Here is an 18,289-nt window from a genome sequence, read left to right as displayed (position 1 = left end):
CATACTGCTTCCACTAATCTAAACAAGAAGTTTTATAAAGGTAAAGTTAGGCAGGAGAAGTGACACTTGATCTCCAGGCACATTTTAGCTTTGGCATTGAAGACAAAGGGCTAGTTTCTCCTCTAAACCATCTCCTTGCTGTGCTTTCAAATGCATATCTCCTCGAGGAGAAGAACAGGTCAAGCATGGGACACAGGTGCTCAGGGACAGTCTCTGGATGCCCCAGCAATGATGTTTTCCTGGACTCAAAGACACATGTTTTGTGATCTGCTCTTCGCTACCAAGCACTTGGTGGACTTGTGTAGAATTTCTACACAGCCCAGGCAAACAATCCATGTAGGAGAAGATCAGTTCTCGGAGAGCAACAGAAAGGCTGACTGTTTTAATCCTAATATGTTTAGTCAGGGACAGTTCTTGGGCTTTGAGCAACATGTCTACATCCATCACGTTGCTACTTTCCTCCTCTCCCAGGAAAAGGAGCTGTGCCAGGACTGGATTCTGCAGGAGCCCGTTTGAAGGCTCAGTGGCATGGAGGAAAACATAGCTCTTGGCTTCTCCACTCTTCCTGCAACTTCCCTTCAGGCTGAAGCACCATTCGGCAGTTTTGCACTCATTAAAGATAATCTTGGGCCTTGGTAATGAGTAGATAATGTACTACAACTCTTCTGAATGGCACTTCACACTAGAAGAAAATTGTTACATCTGCACTTCTGTCTTACTACTCCCACCCCTCGTCTGGCACCACACGCTGTCTGCTAACAGAGCCGGAACATTCCAACTAAAGTTACCTATTCTTGTTTCCACACTGTTTTTCTTTCTTGAATCATTTTAGATCTCATAAATGCACTGAAACATTTCTGGCATGTATAAAGCTTTCCTGGTTCACTGTTTGCCGGGTTAGCATCCGACTCAAATTCTCACTAGCAAGGTCAAAATCCGATGCCTAAAATTCATAGGTAGGCTCTTAGAAAAGGATGCTTCCCACACAGACTTGTGGTGTTGTTAGTCAAACAACATAACTTTTTAACATAGTCCAGCATTCCCAAGAAAGGGTTTTTTAAAAGAACCTCAAGTTAGGGAGCGGGCAGAAGTGAGCTTCTTGTACATCGCTTAAACTGAACAGGCAGTAGGATGTTAACTTCTCCCATCACTACTCCAGGTCTGGTGTTTATTCATGGTATCCATGAGCCAGAGCAACAGCTTCACTGATGAACCTGGATAAAATAGGGAAATCCACAGAGAAATTCCCAAACTGCTCCCTGCTCCATGGTGGTGAACAATAATCACATCATCTACCTGAGTCTTCTCCTGACCCTCCAATCCCATCAGTTTATTTTAATCATCAATAGTTGATGACAACTCCACTGTTTTTCAATATGCCAAATATTAGATAAGAGAGCCAAGAAGCAAGGGAGAATCCTAAAATACCTACATTTGTTTGGAAAATGATCTCTCTGGAGCATCATTGCTCACGATACAATCTGGACAAGATGTGTTAAAATCACAGGGCTTTTAGGCCCTTATCAAGAGCCTCTACAGGCATCCGAATAACACATAAGGTGCTGGAAACAGAAGGATAGAGAAGAGGGAGAGAAAAAAAACAAGTTCATTTTAAAGCACCGTAATTAATCCTTTCTCTCCCTGTGCGCTGCAATTTTGTGCCGTGCCTCCGAGGGGCAGCACAGCCTCAGTTATCACATCTGAAATCCATAAGCTACCGGTGACACAGCTCTCGCCTCCTATCCTGCACTCAGGATTTCTAGACTGCTGCTGATACTCGAGTATAATACGTAAGAGGCTCCAGGTTAGTACAGGTCAGTTCAATAATCAAGTAAAGCTTAATTTTTCAAACAAGATATTAAATCTTTTAAGTCGTCTCTGTGGCTACAGTCTGAGGCAGAGACTGAAAAATCAAAACAAATGCAATAAATACAATGATCTCCAGATAATTCCCATCAAATAAGATTTATTTTGATGTCTATTTTCAGACTGTTGCTTTCCATTTTAAAAGCACAATAGCATGAAAAGGTAATGTTTTGCTTTCAAGAGCTGTTTTTCTTTGGTTAGATTTCTTACCAGTTTCTCAAATCTTTAATCTAGCTATTTTGAAAGCCTCCTTTAAAGAATTCTTTTTGATCTAGTCTTATGCAGTAGCAAAGATGATGATTTTTTTTTTTTTGCTGCTATTGTTGTTAAATCAAATATAAGACAATGACTCAACTCTGAGGAAAAGCAAAACTAATGTAGGAGGCAAATGCTGGTGAGTCAGATGTGTAAAAATGGAAGGACAAAAGTGATTTGCACCTCTTTTCTGGGATTTACAAGCCATGTAAGAGTCCAACAGCCCCTCATAACAGCAGAACATAACTAATAGCCTGGTATAGCTGTGGCAGTTTTGACAGCGTGTTTGCCTTCTGCTCGTAGGGTGGCCCAACGAGCTGGAAAGGCTCCTACTCCTGCTGAAATCACTTGGGACCAGCCCAGCCTTCCTGCACATTGACTCACATAGACAGCTCTCTGCAGTCTTGCATCCCTCATGCCCTGTGACCGCACCTGAAGGGGACCTGCCAGGGGTCAGTGCTAGAGGCAATCCCACCAATGTGCTGTGACCAGCCAGGTCTGGGTTTTCATGTGATGCTCTGTGTTTTATTTAGCATCTAGGCTCCACAGGCTGACTCTCACCTCAGTTTTGTGTCCTAATTTCTCTTTTCTCATCTAAAACCAGGTCACTAATTGTGCCTCAGTTTGCCTGTTTCTAAAAAGATGTTAATAATTCCTGTTCTATCAGGACATTATGTGAAGTTTTGTTAATTGATGGTTGCAAAAGGCATGAAGATCAAGATAGAGTATTTGCCTCAGTGAAGGGCATAATTAGACACGTACTAAGAGCTATAGCTGAATGTCAGCAATGATGCTCGTTTAACCTCATTCTTGTGTTTTAGCTACAGGTTTGAGGGGTTAGGGAGAAGAGCTATTCCTACAAAGGTGACTGATCTGTTTAGCATGAAGTTTAAATCTTTGTTACACTGACATCTGAACATCCCTGTGCAACTGATGTTATATATGTTAGAGATGACAGAAAGGTTCACGCTATATTGAAGTACAAAAAATGGACCTAGCAGTGGAGCAGGGTAGAACTCTCTGAAGTGAGGTCATCAGCAATCCCTCATCTGGGATAGTTGTGCTGGGGAAGCTCAGTCGACTTTCCTTGCTTGCGGGTCAGCTCAGGGGCCAGTGTTAATCTGATCAAAAAGGGGATTGCGAAAAGCTCATCCAACTCAGGCTGTGAAATCATGCTCTTGAATCCTAATAATTTCTACAGCAACCAGTTGTCACATCACGGAGAATTACGATCTAATGTTGGGGGGGAAGAACAAGCTGACACACTTTCTTGAATCCCAAATCCTGCTTTAGGCAGAACTAGAAGACTTCCCACTTGAAAAATAATTATGTCTCTACACAGTGTGCTCTAAAATGTTCTTTTTTAAACACTAAGGCTCATATTTCTAAATGTGATAGAACTAGGAAGTATCCCAGGATTATCAAAAGAATTCGAGAAAAATAAAAATTAATGCAGAAACTTTGGAGATGAATTCAAGAAGACATGCAACAGAATGATGGATTTTTGTACTCATAAAAGCTTATAAATGACCTCATTTTAAAAAGAGAACTTTTTAATTCTTTTCTGACTCTACTCACATTTTTTTCCATTGAATATTTTATATAACAGAGTTTTGAATTAAAATTCGAGTGAAAAAAAACCCCCCACAAAAACACCACCAAAGAACCAACCATACATACTATTCAAAAGTAAAACGCGATTTCATCTCACGTTGTTTCTTGCTAATCAGAATGCTATTTGCATTCTCTATTTTTTCCAGAAAATCATACAGATTTCTGATTATATGCAGCACTCCTATGGAATCCTGATGGTGAAGACAACTGCTCCTAGTTCTCCATAGTCTCATATTCTTACCACACGGTGGCAATATGACTTCCACATTTCTGCCAAGGAGGTGAGTTGCCTCTGGTTTCCTCCTTCATTACTTCTTGCTCACTCTAATGATTATATTTGTAGGTGGCAATTACAGTCTTCCGAGTTTCTGCTTTCCATTTCCTCTATAAATTTAATAGAGTATTGTTGGGTTTATTTTTCAAATAAACTCTGCAATATTTCCAAGGACATTAAACCCTGTTATAAGAGTTTTTCTTTAATCTAATGCAATATTGCATGTTTCTCTGATCTCTAATGAAGTTTTGAGGACCACTCTGGAATAATTCCTTTTGCCAACAAGCATTCATATGCCCTTTTGTATTAACTCTTTCCTTCCAAAACAATGCTGTTCTACTTTAATCTATGTTGCTTTTGCTTTTGTTGCATCATCAGAACTGGAAAATAATAAAAAAAAGAGCCTCAAATGATTTAAAACCATCTAAAAAAGAACAGATATGAAATAGAGGAAAATAACAACTAGGAATATGTATGTAACAAGAACAACCAAACCCAGTGAGAGATTCAGTCTGGAAAGGAATTACAGATGCATTAGAAAAGATGATCCATAAGAAATCAAGCCTTTGTAAACTACACTAATGAGTAAACTTTTAGTCTTCATTTTAAGTGACTAGGCTACTGAAAAAAATAAAAAAAAATTGTTACTACTTCATTTTAAAATCAGGATGTAGAGATAGCTTAGAACTAAAATACAATGTAAATCTGTTTTCTGCATTTTTTTAAAAAGTATCGATACTTCTCAGACTGGAATATGACTATTACTAAGTCTCAGCAGGAAGGTATTACTCTCTGTTCCCCAGCCCAGGCACCACAGATTTAAGGCTTACTTGTTTAAATGCAAGGATACAACACTATGTAAGTCAGTGGCAGCACTGAAAAAAAGAAAAAAAAATCTTGACGAAAAACTCAGAGAAGTTTAAGGAACAGTTGTTAGAGCTTTGGCTTCATGGTATAATTTTTCTCTGGATCTACTTATAAATCAGGTTTTTGTACGTACTAAATGAGATTGTAATTGCAACTTTTACATCTACTTTCCTGGTACATTTATGTGAGCTATGAAAAATATTTATCTGCAAGTAGATTGGAATTCAAATACTTTGTCCAACAGGTTGCAGTGGTTGCCCTTTGCTGTATAAACAGTATCAGTTGAGACAAAGTGTAAATGTTTTCTTGGTGTAGCTTCCATCCATATAGCCACTACAGTTGCAAAGACACCCAAGAGACTTAGCTACATCATAGGAAATTTTATGGATAAAAACACAGGGCACTTGATAGTTTGCTTTAGTACTGCATGATGCTTCCACTCTCATTATAATCTCAAAAATCCTTTAAAAGCAAAAAGGGATTCCTTCAAAATCCATAATTAAAGAATTTGTTAATATGAAGCATTTATAATTATTTTAACTAAATTACAATATTTAGCTCTTAACAGCATTTTGTGTTGCTGAGCTGTTAGATTTGACTCAAAAAAATTGACTAAAATTCCCCAGTGCAGAGCAACACACAAGAACGCACATCATCAAGTCAGTAGAACAAGCTGGCTGAAAGTACGATCATTTAGCACCGAGATGACTAAGGTGAACACAGAATTGACAGTGATCCCTTCAGAATAAAAGAACTGAGATGAACATCATTGAATCCAGCTCTACATGGCCCATCTGTGCTATGGAAACATTTCCCACAGTAGCAAATGCTATTTGCAATGGAAAGAGTGGAAAGCAGGCAAAGAGGCTGGGAAAAATATAAATGGTTAGCGTTATTCTTGCTGTAGGCTGCAGACCTGAGCAGATGTAGGAACACTGGCTTATTTCTCATCTTAACCCCAGTGCAGTAGCTATTGTCTGGATCTGCCTTGGTGGGAAGTAAAACCTGGCTCATGAGGTACCACCCCACCTCCAGACCCCAAGAAATCACAGTGGATGTGTGCAAGGGCTGCAGGGAAGAGGGGGCAGGGTGTGTGTTAAAGTAGTGCCTGCTGTTGTTTGCTACGGGTTTGAAGGAAAATATCCCCTACTGCTTACAGCATTACTTGGCCCCTGCAGTCCTCAGCCCGCATCCCAGGATACCAGGACATGATTAAATGTTTCTGTCATCTCTCTGGATTCAGTCATCTCTCTGGATTCAGCTCCTGCTGTCCCACACTTGCTGATTTGACCCACAGCAGACCAGGAGCAGCTGTAGCCTCTGCTGTAACCTGCCCTGCTGCAGACACCAGGTGCTTGCAGGCACCCAGTGTCCCCAGCCTGGCACACAACAGCCAGTGCATCCTTGGCCACTTGTATTTTACTACTTACCCAGCTGAATGTTTTAAGATCATGTTTAAAATCTGCTGTTTTCCTCCACTTTTCTAATTACTGTTAACTCTGTAGCGCAGTTTCCCCTGTAGACCTGTACCCATTGGACACTGGAAAACAGCTGGTGCAGAAGATACACCACATGGTAGTTACTTACAGCAACATAAACTAATTGAGTGTTCAGGGTGATATAATCCTGGATGCTTTATCTTCTAGAAACTGCCCATATGTCAATCTGCTTGTTTTAAAGATCTACCCTAGTTCTTCAGTTCTCTTGATTCAGAGTAAAATCCAGGTAGAGTCATCTCTGTGTCCCGGTTGAAATCAACATTGCAGTTACCACTGGGTTTCTTCACTCCAGCTTTTAAAATACCTTGTACAGTAACAGCCACGTCCCTCATGTACTAAAGGCCTGAGGTCTAGTGGAGAGCTGGTAGCTCAAAACTCTAGTGCAAAACAATAGTCTTCTTTTCCCAATACCAGGATCTGAGAACACTGGTTATCATTCCTCATAAAAAATCAAATATGTGCAGCACAGATAGGAATATTGATGGTCATTTTCCACATACAAAGATTTATCCTCCTGCCTGTTCTGCTGGAGGGAACAGAAGACTTCAGCTTTGTAGGGGCATCTGTTGTTCCCCTCCAGCTCTCACAGGTCATTACCTCCTCTGTTCTTCGAGTAAAAGATCCACTCCAACCTCTGAATGTTTCCAGGTGATATTAGGATTTGGAGTCGTATTTTTTAAACTGCACTCCAGTTTTGGTTTGGTTTTTTTTGTTTGTTTTGATTTTCCTTTTTTCATCAGGAAAGCTGATATACACAAATCATGAGCTGAATTGTGCCATGATTTCTGATATTATTTTGATTTTCCTACTATTGTACGACAATGGATAGGCCAACTCTCCAGTGAGAATCACATATCTCAGCAGAATTTTAACACCTTTCACATAGCTTTCACTTGTTCTAATTTGGACAGAATACATTTATTTTTGCTTTTTAATTTCTTACGGCAGATACTTTTTATTCAGGGCAAGGAGCAGCAAGACATAGAAGAAAGCTAATTAAACAGCCTGTAGTTTTTGCCCTGGCCCTTGAATTTCCATAAGCAAGGCTGCACCAAAGACAAAACTAGTGCATCAAGAAAAAAAAACTGCAGAAATTTACTTTTCCGGTAAATTGAAATCATTCAAGTGAAGGATTTCTGCACTAACATAAAATTTCTATGGCTTTCTTTCATTTTGGTTGTTCTTTCTGCCCTTTTAATCACTTCTTAATTGCAGCATTTAAGAAGTATAATTTTTTTTTTTCTTTAAAACATGTTTTTCAAAAAAAAAATCATGGACATAGTTAGAAGAAAGCCACTCATTTTCCTCAGGGAGATAATGAGGCAAATGTAAATGTATCATGATAGAGAGTTCTATTCCCTACACTTATCTTGTACAAGCAGTTTATGCGTATGTACCTAGTGTATATAAAAACAGGTATTCTGTAACCTCCAAAGGGATATTCCAAAACCTCTTACAGACTTTGTCTCAGAGACAACATGTCGAATAGCAATGAGATCAGGAAAAACCATCAAAACCATAGATAAAATCATATAATTGTAAGTCTTGGAGAAGTCCAAATAAATCTTCTAGCCCTCACCTTCCACTAAAGTAGGATTGATGTTTATCTCAACAACCTATGACAAAAATTTTGTCTAATTCACTCCTAAAAGTACCCCAAGGCAGAGATCCCTACAGTATACCTGTGCAACATGCCCTAACAAATGTATCTTTCCCCAATATTAATGTACATATTTTCCATACAAATTAACACAATTCCTTTAATGTTCTATAACATTCTACATCCTAGAAGAATCTTAAGCATGTGACAGCCCCCAAGCCCAATTCTACCAACACAGAAATGATACATTTTTGTTTTATCTGCAGGGAATTTGATCAACTAAATATATCCACTGTCATAGAACAGAATCATAGGATTATTAACGTTGGAAAGGACCTCTAAGATCATCCAGTCCAGCCATCAGTACAACACTGAAGTGCCACATGTATGCCTTTTTTGAACACCTTCAGGGAAGGAGACTCCACTACTTCCATAGGCATTTACATGTTTTACCATATCAAACCACAGATATGATTTTATGGTGGAAAAACATAGCTCTCAAATTTAAGTGAATTTGCAAATACTCTGTCACATCAGCATTCTTTTTTTCCCCCGCTTTCCTAGGAATTACTTCAGTTTAAGGTGTTTTCATTGCAATCCTGACAGCAGACAGAAAGCAGGACTATTACAGCAAGACCCTCACCTTCAGCACCCTGGTGCAGATCCAGAGCACCACTACTAGTTTCTGTGGATTTATTCCAGACTTCAAATTAGCATGGCATAGGTTAAAATCTACTCTTCGATATTTTAAGTGCTAGTATACTAATTAGTTATTAAAAATAACAGCATAATCAGAAATGGGGACACAGAACTCTAATAGAGTATTTAACCCAAGGCTACTGTAATAAACTTGGTGCAGAGAAATAGAACTCATGTACAAGCAGAAAACCAGAATAGCTCTGTTATACAACTTCTGATATGCCATTTTTCTGGAAATATTTGACTAAGTGATACAATATCTATCTTTAGATATCTAGCAAGTGCTACTTTCATACTCTGATATGGTTCTATATATTTTGTAAATTTTTCATTTTTATTCATGGTCTCCTGCTTAAGCAGAATAGTAGAGAACTAATTTGGTTTAATTTGGTTGCAAAACAGGTAGCTTTTATCTCACATGAGGTAACTGAAGAGGTAAATGTATCCCAGACAAAGCAGTGGTGGTGAAATAACAGTGGAAAGGAGAAGAGATTTTACCACAGCAGCTGGTAAAATTTTGTGGGAAGTTACACATCTGAACTAAATCTGCAGAGATCAAAAGACTTAGTCTGGATTTAAACTGCTGTAACAGAACACAATTTGTGCTCTCATGTTTGCTATATGGATTGAAAATCTATTTTCAGGAAAAGTTTCATATAAATTTCAATAATCTCTTTAATCCCATAGCCAAGCAGACCTGAATGAGTCACTCACAGTTTGTTGCAATGCAGATGAATGTTGCCTTATCTTAAAAGATTAAAATACTAGTAACAGCAGAGTATGACATTTTTATTTTTACTACTACTTCAAGTATATAGAAGTCATTCAATAAAGACTGGATGTTTTCATCCAACAAAGAAACAATTTCATCCAGCAAAGAATGAATTGTAAGAGACTACATGGAATTATAAGAAACTACCTAAAATATTATACAAACAGTTCGCATTTATTCAAAATCTTCCCTCTGACTGTGATCAGGCTGGCATTATATCTGGAAGCACAGTACCTAATTCTAGAAAGGAGAATTTTCTTTTCCCTTATTGGCCTAAGCATCAAGGTCTTACCTCCAGGCACAATGCCAAGAGAAATACAAGGCTCAGAGCTCTTCCTGAAGAAATGCACTATTAAGTAGGAACTCTGTGGAAGAAGAGTGCAAGCTTGAGGGCAAACACAAAGAACTTCACTCAGTGAACAACTCCTCACGTAGACTACTGGCAGCTGCTGGCTAACCAGCAACATCAGGGGAGACATCTGGCTTCTTTCCACTGTCCCAAGGAGATCACTCACCACAGTAAATAACATTCTGTTTTTCTTACAAAAGCCATCCTGAAGCCTGAATGATGACAATCCAAAAATTAGAGATGACAGGTGTTGGATTTGGCTGGCAGCCCCCTTCCAAACAACCTTCTGCAGGAAGGGAAGGTTAAAGGCTGGGCTAGAGCTGGCAAGGTTTATCATGGTGCAGTGCTGGATTTTGAAGCCAGTCCAGATAATAGCACATTTTAAAGTTTTCAGGAGCTTGCTGATTTCTAGGCAGGCATTCTCAATGTGCATTTTAAATGGTTCAATTTTCCCTGACCTTAACCAGCTGAGAGAGGGCAGAAGCCTGTTCCCAATGATGCAATCTGTAGTGTGAGCTTCCCCATTTCAGAGGAACCTCTGTCAAAGCAAGAAGATGAGGGAACTTGCACCAAATCTTTCATGATACCATGTGGTGAAATGTAAGGCTTTCTTTTCCTCTGCTTTAACACTAATAAGGCAAAACGATGTTGCATCTAGTTCATCTTGGTTGCAACAGAATTAGGTATGGTGGAAATACCATTTTAAGCACATGGTTGTGGCCAAGAGCTGCTCTTCATTCTTATTTTGACTGCAACTGGAATGGCTTGATTTTACACGCATTTGATATAAATGAACATGGAAGTACAGATGTACCAAAATGAGCCACCTACATTTTAAATAGGCAGCTAATTAATGGCTAACCAGGGATTTTATGGCCCCTAGTGCTACACAACAATTGCATACACATGGGCAACACTGAATGATGTCCAACATGCAAACCAGAAGAAAGCTTTCCATTTTAATATGGTGACAATGTCACTCAAATACCACACTGGCTTTGCTACCTGACCTGAACAAGCACAGAAATGAGGGCACAAATTTCATGCAGCTTCCTCAAAAGCCCTGAATAACATCAGTCTATATTAGAGGATGAACTAGTGAATTTTAGACGTATGCTGCATTTGTGGCATTATCTGAGGCTATTTCCCAGTTCCTAGTGTTTTCCCGCACTGCTATACCCCGTAGCAGATGTGTAGAACTGCAAATTTATTCATGTCCATGAAATATTTTCTTTGCAACTGAAAATGTGAGTTCTCAAAAACAAATTAAAATCTGTAGTCACTGTCCTAGTAATTCTTCACATATCTTGTCAAAAAGGAATAATTTGTAGTCCCATTAGGTCTGGCCTCTTTTACTGTCTGAAGCCCTGGTTTTAGCATTCAGTTTGCAAGAGATTTATTTATCCAGAATATCTTAAAAAGTTCAGTGATGACTCAGTCTAATTCTTCACCTCATCCTCCCCTACCAGGTCTTGGAGCTACTAATTGCTCTGAAAGGTTAGCCCTACAATGTGAAATATTAGGATATCTAATCTCATTCCCTAGTGACACTGAACAGGAATTTTAGAAGTTACTTGCTTTTTGCCTAGTCATGAATGTCCCTTTTCAAATTCAGGTATAGTTTGGTCAACAAAGTTCCTTGTTTCTAAGCAGAAGTTAAGTGTTCTTATATTATACAATGAAAAATTGAGCACATGGACTGATTAGGTATAAGGCACTGATTCAACAGACTCATCTAGCATCTTCCCAACAGTAGGATCAATTCCAGAGTCCTAAGATTAATACCTGTAAACTTAAGAAATATATCTGCTTTGGATGTTCAAAATACTATAAGCAGAAAAGATACTGCCAAAGTAACTGCTATTTGATTTGGCAGCTGCTACCAGGGACTGCATTTCTGAAACCAGCCACATCTCCTAAATATAACCTCTGATTTTTTGTGAGATGCTGATTAAATTATGGAAAAGATTTTTCTTTATTATTACATTCTCCTTCCTTTCTTTGTACAGTCTAGAAAAGGAACAGAACCACCATTAGCATGAATCAGATGGCAGTTTTGGATGTGTAGTTCCCATAAGCTCAGAGAGAGTTTAAGGGAAATGCGTGCGAGGAAAACCTGGGAGCCTTTATTAGACCTTGCAGCAAAAAATTCTGCAGTTTCATTGTCTTAATGATGCTGACATCCTGGCCTCTCCCACCAGGTGTCACTGCAAAGTCACGTAAGAGGATCTGTTGGTGATAACATAAGATGCAGGCAGAATGAAGATTAATAAGGCATACGAATCGTGGCTGAAAAAGAGTCTTTTTTTTCGTGGCTCCTCTTGCTCCATAGAAAAAAATTAATTACAGCAACAGCACTGTGCATTAAGCTCAACAGACCTGAGTATGAATTTTAAATGATGGATATGTATAGCTTACATTGCGTAAGAGTTTTAAAGCATGCTATGTGAACTGGAGCTAGTGCCTGGGTGCCAGATGTTGTTCTTGATGACGTGAGGATGAGGGGATGTCCAGTCCTGACAGCCATGGTGTCAGGACTAAGTCTGTAATAAGGACGCTTACTCTGAGATGATCTTTAAAGACATACAGGATAAACTCTTGTGATTGCTCTGACAGGGATGTGAGATGAGGGAGTAACTCACATGCTACTTTTCCTTTTGCAACCAAAAGTTGAAAAAAGTGCCCTGCAGACCATGCAGCAAAATAGCTTCTAAGAGACTACTCTTACATCTGAGGGCACATGCAGCAAAACACAAGAAAAAAACCCAGTTTCACACTCCATGGATAGGGTAGGCCCATCCATAGGTGAAGCGCTTTCCTTCCCCTCCCTCTGGTAACAGGAGCTCACACCATCATGTTGCATCCTGGTCCCCCAAGACTTCCAAGGAGCTAAGATGCTAAGAAGCTAAAGTAGCTTTCCAGAAGTCATGTGCCACTATTTGTGGATACAGACATATTCAAAAGAGGTCACACCAGAATTTTACAGCAGTGTAGCCCAGGAAAAGTCCCTGTTCTGTTCAGGAAAACCATGTATATGGACCCCAAATTACCCTGCTAAGGTGTCCCCAGTCAGAAAGCAGCATGGCAGCATGGACAGAGGTTCTCCTATCTCATTATCCAGAATTCAGGATCATACAATGCCAAATGCAATGAGCTTCCAAACTGCAATGCAGGGATGCCACAACCTTCTGTTTGTCACTGAGGAGGATCACAGAGGAGACTTTTGGCAGAGCCCCTTGCTTCCACCATTTCTCACAGCATTTGCCTGGTAGCAAATGAAGATACTTTAATTCACATAATCACAGAATCACTAGGTTGGAAAAGAGCCACAGGATCATTGAGTCCAACCATTCCTATCAAATAATAAACCATGCCCCTCAGCACCTCATCCACTCATCTTTTAAACACCTCCAGGGAAGGTGACTCCACCACCTCCCTGGGCAGCCTGTTCCAGTGCCCAATGACCCTTTCCATGAAATCTTTTTTTCTGATGTCCAGCCTGAACCTCCCCTGGCGCAGCTTGAGGCCATTCTCTCTTGTCCTGTCCTCTGTCACCTGGGAGAAGAGGCCAGCACCCTCCTCTCCACAACCTCTGACTTAGCCCAGTCTGTAGCACTGCACAGGGTTGTTGTGCCCCAAGTGCAGGACCCGGCATTTGGCCTTGTTAAACCTCCTCCCACTGGACTCAGCCCAGCGGTCCAGCCTGTTCAGATCCCTTTGCAGAGCCTCCCGACCCTCCAGCAGATCAACACTTCCACCCAGCTTAGTGTCATCCGCAAACTTGCTAAGGGTGCACTTGATGCCTTCATCCAGGTCATTGATAAAGATATTGAATAGGGCTGGACCTGGGGAATATCACTCATAACTGGCTTCCAGATGGAGTTAACTCCATTTACCACCACTCTCTTACACCATGAAAGAAATATTACATCATGACAAAAACATTACACCATGACAGAAATAATTTCTCTTGGAAAGTGTTCTAACATAGTGTTAAAATGGAAATAAATTTTACCTGCACTTTACTTTTTAAAAGGTACATTACTTTTATGAAGCTACCATATATATAAAGAGCATGTAAATACTTGTATCACCTGGATATATTTTGTGCTATAACACCACTTGTTTTAAAATGATCTTTAAGCCTCATTGTTGCTAAGACATGTTCTTAAACCAACAGTGAACATACAGAAAACTGAAATATAAAACACTCCTCGGCAGTGCTATGCATTTAAATGCTTAGCTGATTTTGGCTGCAGAACTTTAAACTCTCTTTTATAGGATATCTCTCCATTTTAGTACAAGCATCTATCAGCCACAGCTCTGAAAATGTTAAGTCAGACTGTGAAAACATTGTCAATGCTTATTTTAGTAATAAAACCCATCTTTAATCTATACTTTTATACTACAGTAATCTATGTATCAATCTATAATCTTCCAGCTAAATGCACTAAGTAGATTAAGCTCTGATTGATTTGAAATGTTTTTCACTATATTATCAAAAGTCTACAGATCAGCATAAATACCTCAAAGAAATTTTCCCCCCTTTGGCAGATTTACAATTTGAATTGAAACTAACTTCTGCATTTTTCCAGGGCAAAAATCCTGTCAAATCTACTCTAGATCTGTTCTGCTTCGGGACTTCGTAAAAACCTCTGATTAATAGCGCAGTGCATCTATTCTGTCGTGACAAAAGCAATCACGTTATGAAGAAAAGTGTTCCCTCAGGGTCTAACATTCATATAAAGCATCAGGAGTTACGGGTGCCGCTGCTGGGACTGGCATCTGCGTAGCACTGTGCAAACAGCTCTTGGAAAAGGTGAGAGGGATTTTTGTTGATGTGCTCTTGCCAATTACAACAAAAGATATTAGAAAAATGGCTTCCTCAAATAGAAAACACCGAGGCTGTTTTTTTCTTTTTTTTCGTGCTGCATTTAGGGAAAGTGAGAAGCAGGTCATGAGCTGTCACAGCAACCTGGCAGGCGCTGTGGGAAGACTCGGCTGCTGCTGCTGGAGGTGGTGAACTTCAGCAACAAAAAGAGCATGAAAAGGAAGAGGAGTGTGCTGAACTCTCTGTGATCCTGTTTCAGCATTTCTCGCAGCTCCTTTACAGACTGTCTGCTAGAGATGGCTGCACAGATGGAATGAGATTTCTGCATATGCTCAGCGTTCATCTCAGTAACTCACTGAGACGGTGGCAGTGCAAACAAACATGGGTCTGAGCATCCCATCCAGCTCTGTTAGGGATGTGGGGAAGACACGTTCTGTAAACCTCAGCAGGAATGGTGGAAGAGGAAAAATAGCCTTGGCGTGACAAACTTCAATCCTTGCCCAGATAACAAGCAATTCCAAATAGGTGAGTTTGGATTTAAAATATTGTTTCTGTTTATCTCACCAAAGAGGAGGCACCCAAGAAAAGGAGAGAATTTGGAAAAATAAAGGTACTGGTAACAGTGTGTTGGCAAAGCATCCCAGTTACTGCTAGGATAAAACTTCAGGCTCACTGATGATGCCTGAAATGCCATGGACCCTGGTGGGGAAGTGTCATCCATCTCCCAGTGGTCCTTACCCATCTACCACCACACAATACTCCATTTCTTCTAGGATCCTCCTCCATCCATCCATGCATTGAGACAGCTCACATCTGAATGCCATAGATCCATCAGATCCCACAGTTTGCTCATACGGCTGCCACAAATCCTCAGTCCTGACTCCAAGTGTTACTTCCATGAGGACTGGACAGGTGACACAGTGCCAGAGAAGGAACTCAGCTTACACAGTTCAGATATGGATCTGATATTGGATTCTGAATCACTTGGGAATGTTCATATCTCAGGCCTTCCTTTGGGTCCTTCTACACCTTGCTGTGACCTAAGAGTAGTTTTTATTTCAACATAAACTGTATTTGGGCACAAAGTGGCACTTCCAAAAGGGTGCTATATCCAGATTTCTGCAAAAGGTATTTCCAGTGATTAGCATGTTCAGTGGCCCTACTCTGTACACTCTGCTCAGAGAGGTTACAGAACCTGGTTTGGTATATCCAGGCTGTATTTGATCATTGACTCATTCCTTATCCCAGTACATTAACATAAAGTTAACAAGGAAGTTCATTATAAAGGACAAACCTGAAAGTCAATGTCAGCCAAGAAACTGCCTTACCAATCCCATAATTGAATAAAAATATGTGTCAGCAAAACAAGAGTGTCATCACCGGCTTGCTGCTGTGCTTGGAGTTCACTGGCTTGACAAACTCCTGTCAGTGCGGTGTTGCATGCAAGACTCTACAAGAAGACCTTATGTATTAAATTATGTTTATCATGACAATACAGGTATTAATATGCTCAGTTGACCTGCAGAGTCAAACAGGCCTGCCCACAACTGCAGCAACAAATTAATCAATAAAGAAAAATTGAAGTAAATCAGCATTTTGTAACTTTTTAGCCACTCCTCTGGTTACAAAGTGCTTCACAAGGAGGACATGCACTTAGAAATATTCTGTGGTACAGCGTAAACACACATTTAAATATTGAAAGTAATCTAAACTGTTATCAGACTTTTCCACTGATGTGTTTGATGAGTTTGTACAATGATTTATGGGATCAACTTCTCTGGTAGCAGCAAAAAAGTAACTTATTTTAATTTCCTCATTGTTTAGTCCAACAGCCCCAACTTAGCTGCGCTACAGAGTTATTTAAGGAGTGATTCATGTTTTTGCACCAATTAATGGCAAATGGCATTTGGCAACCTATTTTGTTCCCTAACACCTCAAGGAAACTTGGAAAAGATAAGTGGGAACAGTTAATAAATTTATCCAGACAGTTCTTTCTGTAGAGGTAGGAAAAGTCTGGAACTGTGCTGGGACCTACAGGAGACTTTAGAGGGAAACTGTTTCAGGAAAGAAATGCTCCCAGGTCCCAAAACTAAGACCTTTGTGAAAAGGAACTGCTGGCAGCATTAGCCAGCAACAGACAGAGGGATGTAACAGGGGATGGCTGGGTTCCTTCTCTAAGCTAGTGAGCAGGTGACATTATTTTGCAAGCAGCTGTTCACAGACACTTCACCTGCCTGCTTTTAGAAAATTTTTAAGTAGCAAGATTTGGGCAGCTTCCAGAGCTCACCTTGCAATATGGAAAAAAAACAATCAAGTAAAATTATTTCCTCAGTTCTTCCTTAAAAATAAAACCCTTTCCCTCCCTCTTTCTGTCCTTTTCTGTGATTTGAAAACTGGCACATGTATGAGTGATTGCAGGTGCCATTAAATAATGAAGCAGTTCTGTTCATTAAAGCTTGGTGATTTATTACCTTTGGAATAAGGGAAAGAAAACGAGCCTCAAAACAGAATTCTTACATCATTTCACATTATTTCCAGTCCAGCACTTCAGACAATTGTTAGAATAGCAGATTTCCAGCTCCATGGTACACCAACCCCCCAAAATGCAATGCTGAACCTCTAATTCTAGACAGATGTGTAAATCTAGAATGTAATTTAAACTCATAGCTAACTGTTGCCCTAAATGTTGTGTCGTACCTTCATAGAGCCAGTCGCTGAGCCCATTGAAAATAACACCTTCCTTTCCTGTGGAGACCACTCGGATGGCTTGTTTCCCCACATGGGCACAGTAATAGATGTTATTCTCAAAGATAAATATCTGATTTGAAGGGAAAAAGAAAAAGAGAACAGCATTAAGCAGTGGCTCCATTATAAAATGTTGCATTTTGCTTTTAAAATAATTGGCAGTACAAGATCACATATCTCATTTTTATAGCATCTTTTGTCAAAAAAGTCTTTCCATAGCTTGCTTCTGTTGCCATGGACTAATAGAGAGATGCTAATTTACAACAAACTAAGGCCTTGGCCCTTTGATACAAGCTTTATTTTTCTCACTCCTATCTTCATTTCAGAAATTGAACAGTGCAGTTAGAGGGCATGAAATGAAGAATGCCATTGCTTAGAGTTTTGAAAAAGTGGTCCAGAACACCACAGCAGTTTGCAGAGCTGGTCTTGATGCTATGTGGTAACTGAACTGGCTACTGGGAATGGATTCTTGCTTGCTTTCAGCTTCTCCTTCGTCTTTAGAACACAATTGGCAACCTATTAACTACATCCGAATCCAGTTTTTAATGCAGACCCCACAAGACAACATGTGCTGTTGAATAGGGTCCAGTCTATATGACTGCATCATATTGACCAGCGAAGCACGAGGAGGTTGGTGTTTCAGCTCAGGGGCAAGTGCACATGCCTCAAAGACCAAAAGGGGTGTGCCAGACCTCCTGTCCTGTCCTGGTCCCCAGGTCACCTTCCTACAGGAACCCTGTTGGATGGGACAAAAGCAACCACGCAGTCTCACCTCCTTGTCTGCATGGATACAGTTGCCGTAACACCCAGATCGTCTTTTGAAACCTGTCCTTCACTGCTGCAAAAGTCTAGTGGACTCAGGTTGCTGAAAGATTACATGATAAAAATGTCATGGGGCCTTGCAGCTCCTCAGGAAGG

At 40.0% G+C, this 18,289-nt stretch overlaps 1 protein-coding gene and 1 long non-coding RNA gene across 6 annotated transcripts in view; one reads left to right on the top strand and one right to left on the bottom strand.

The window, feature by feature from the left end:
* DPP6 (dipeptidyl peptidase like 6) overlaps window positions 1-18,289 on the bottom strand; it is a 568,651-nt gene that overhangs the window by 72,030 nt on the left and 478,332 nt on the right. For all 5 annotated transcript variants that reach the window (XM_069859300.1, XM_069859303.1, XM_069859299.1 and 2 more), the window contains exon 8: window positions 17,324-17,444. In XM_069859300.1, coding sequence (XP_069715401.1) covers window positions 17,324-17,444 — 121 coding nt within the window. The remainder of the gene's footprint in view (window positions 1-17,323; window positions 17,445-18,289) is intronic.
* LOC138721833 (uncharacterized) lies at window positions 3,896-18,241 on the top strand. Its single transcript, XR_011337622.1, has 4 exons — window positions 3,896-4,016; window positions 14,391-14,614; window positions 14,734-15,151; window positions 17,698-18,241. It is a non-coding gene; the product is annotated as an uncharacterized lncRNA (long non-coding RNA).

This window comes from Phaenicophaeus curvirostris, chromosome 6, assembly GCF_032191515.1.
Source record: "Phaenicophaeus curvirostris isolate KB17595 chromosome 6, BPBGC_Pcur_1.0, whole genome shotgun sequence".
Taxonomy (NCBI): domain Eukaryota; kingdom Metazoa; phylum Chordata; class Aves; order Cuculiformes; family Cuculidae; genus Phaenicophaeus; species Phaenicophaeus curvirostris.
The sequence above is the reverse complement of the archived record's forward strand: the minus strand, read 5'-3'. Positions and strand labels throughout refer to the sequence as shown.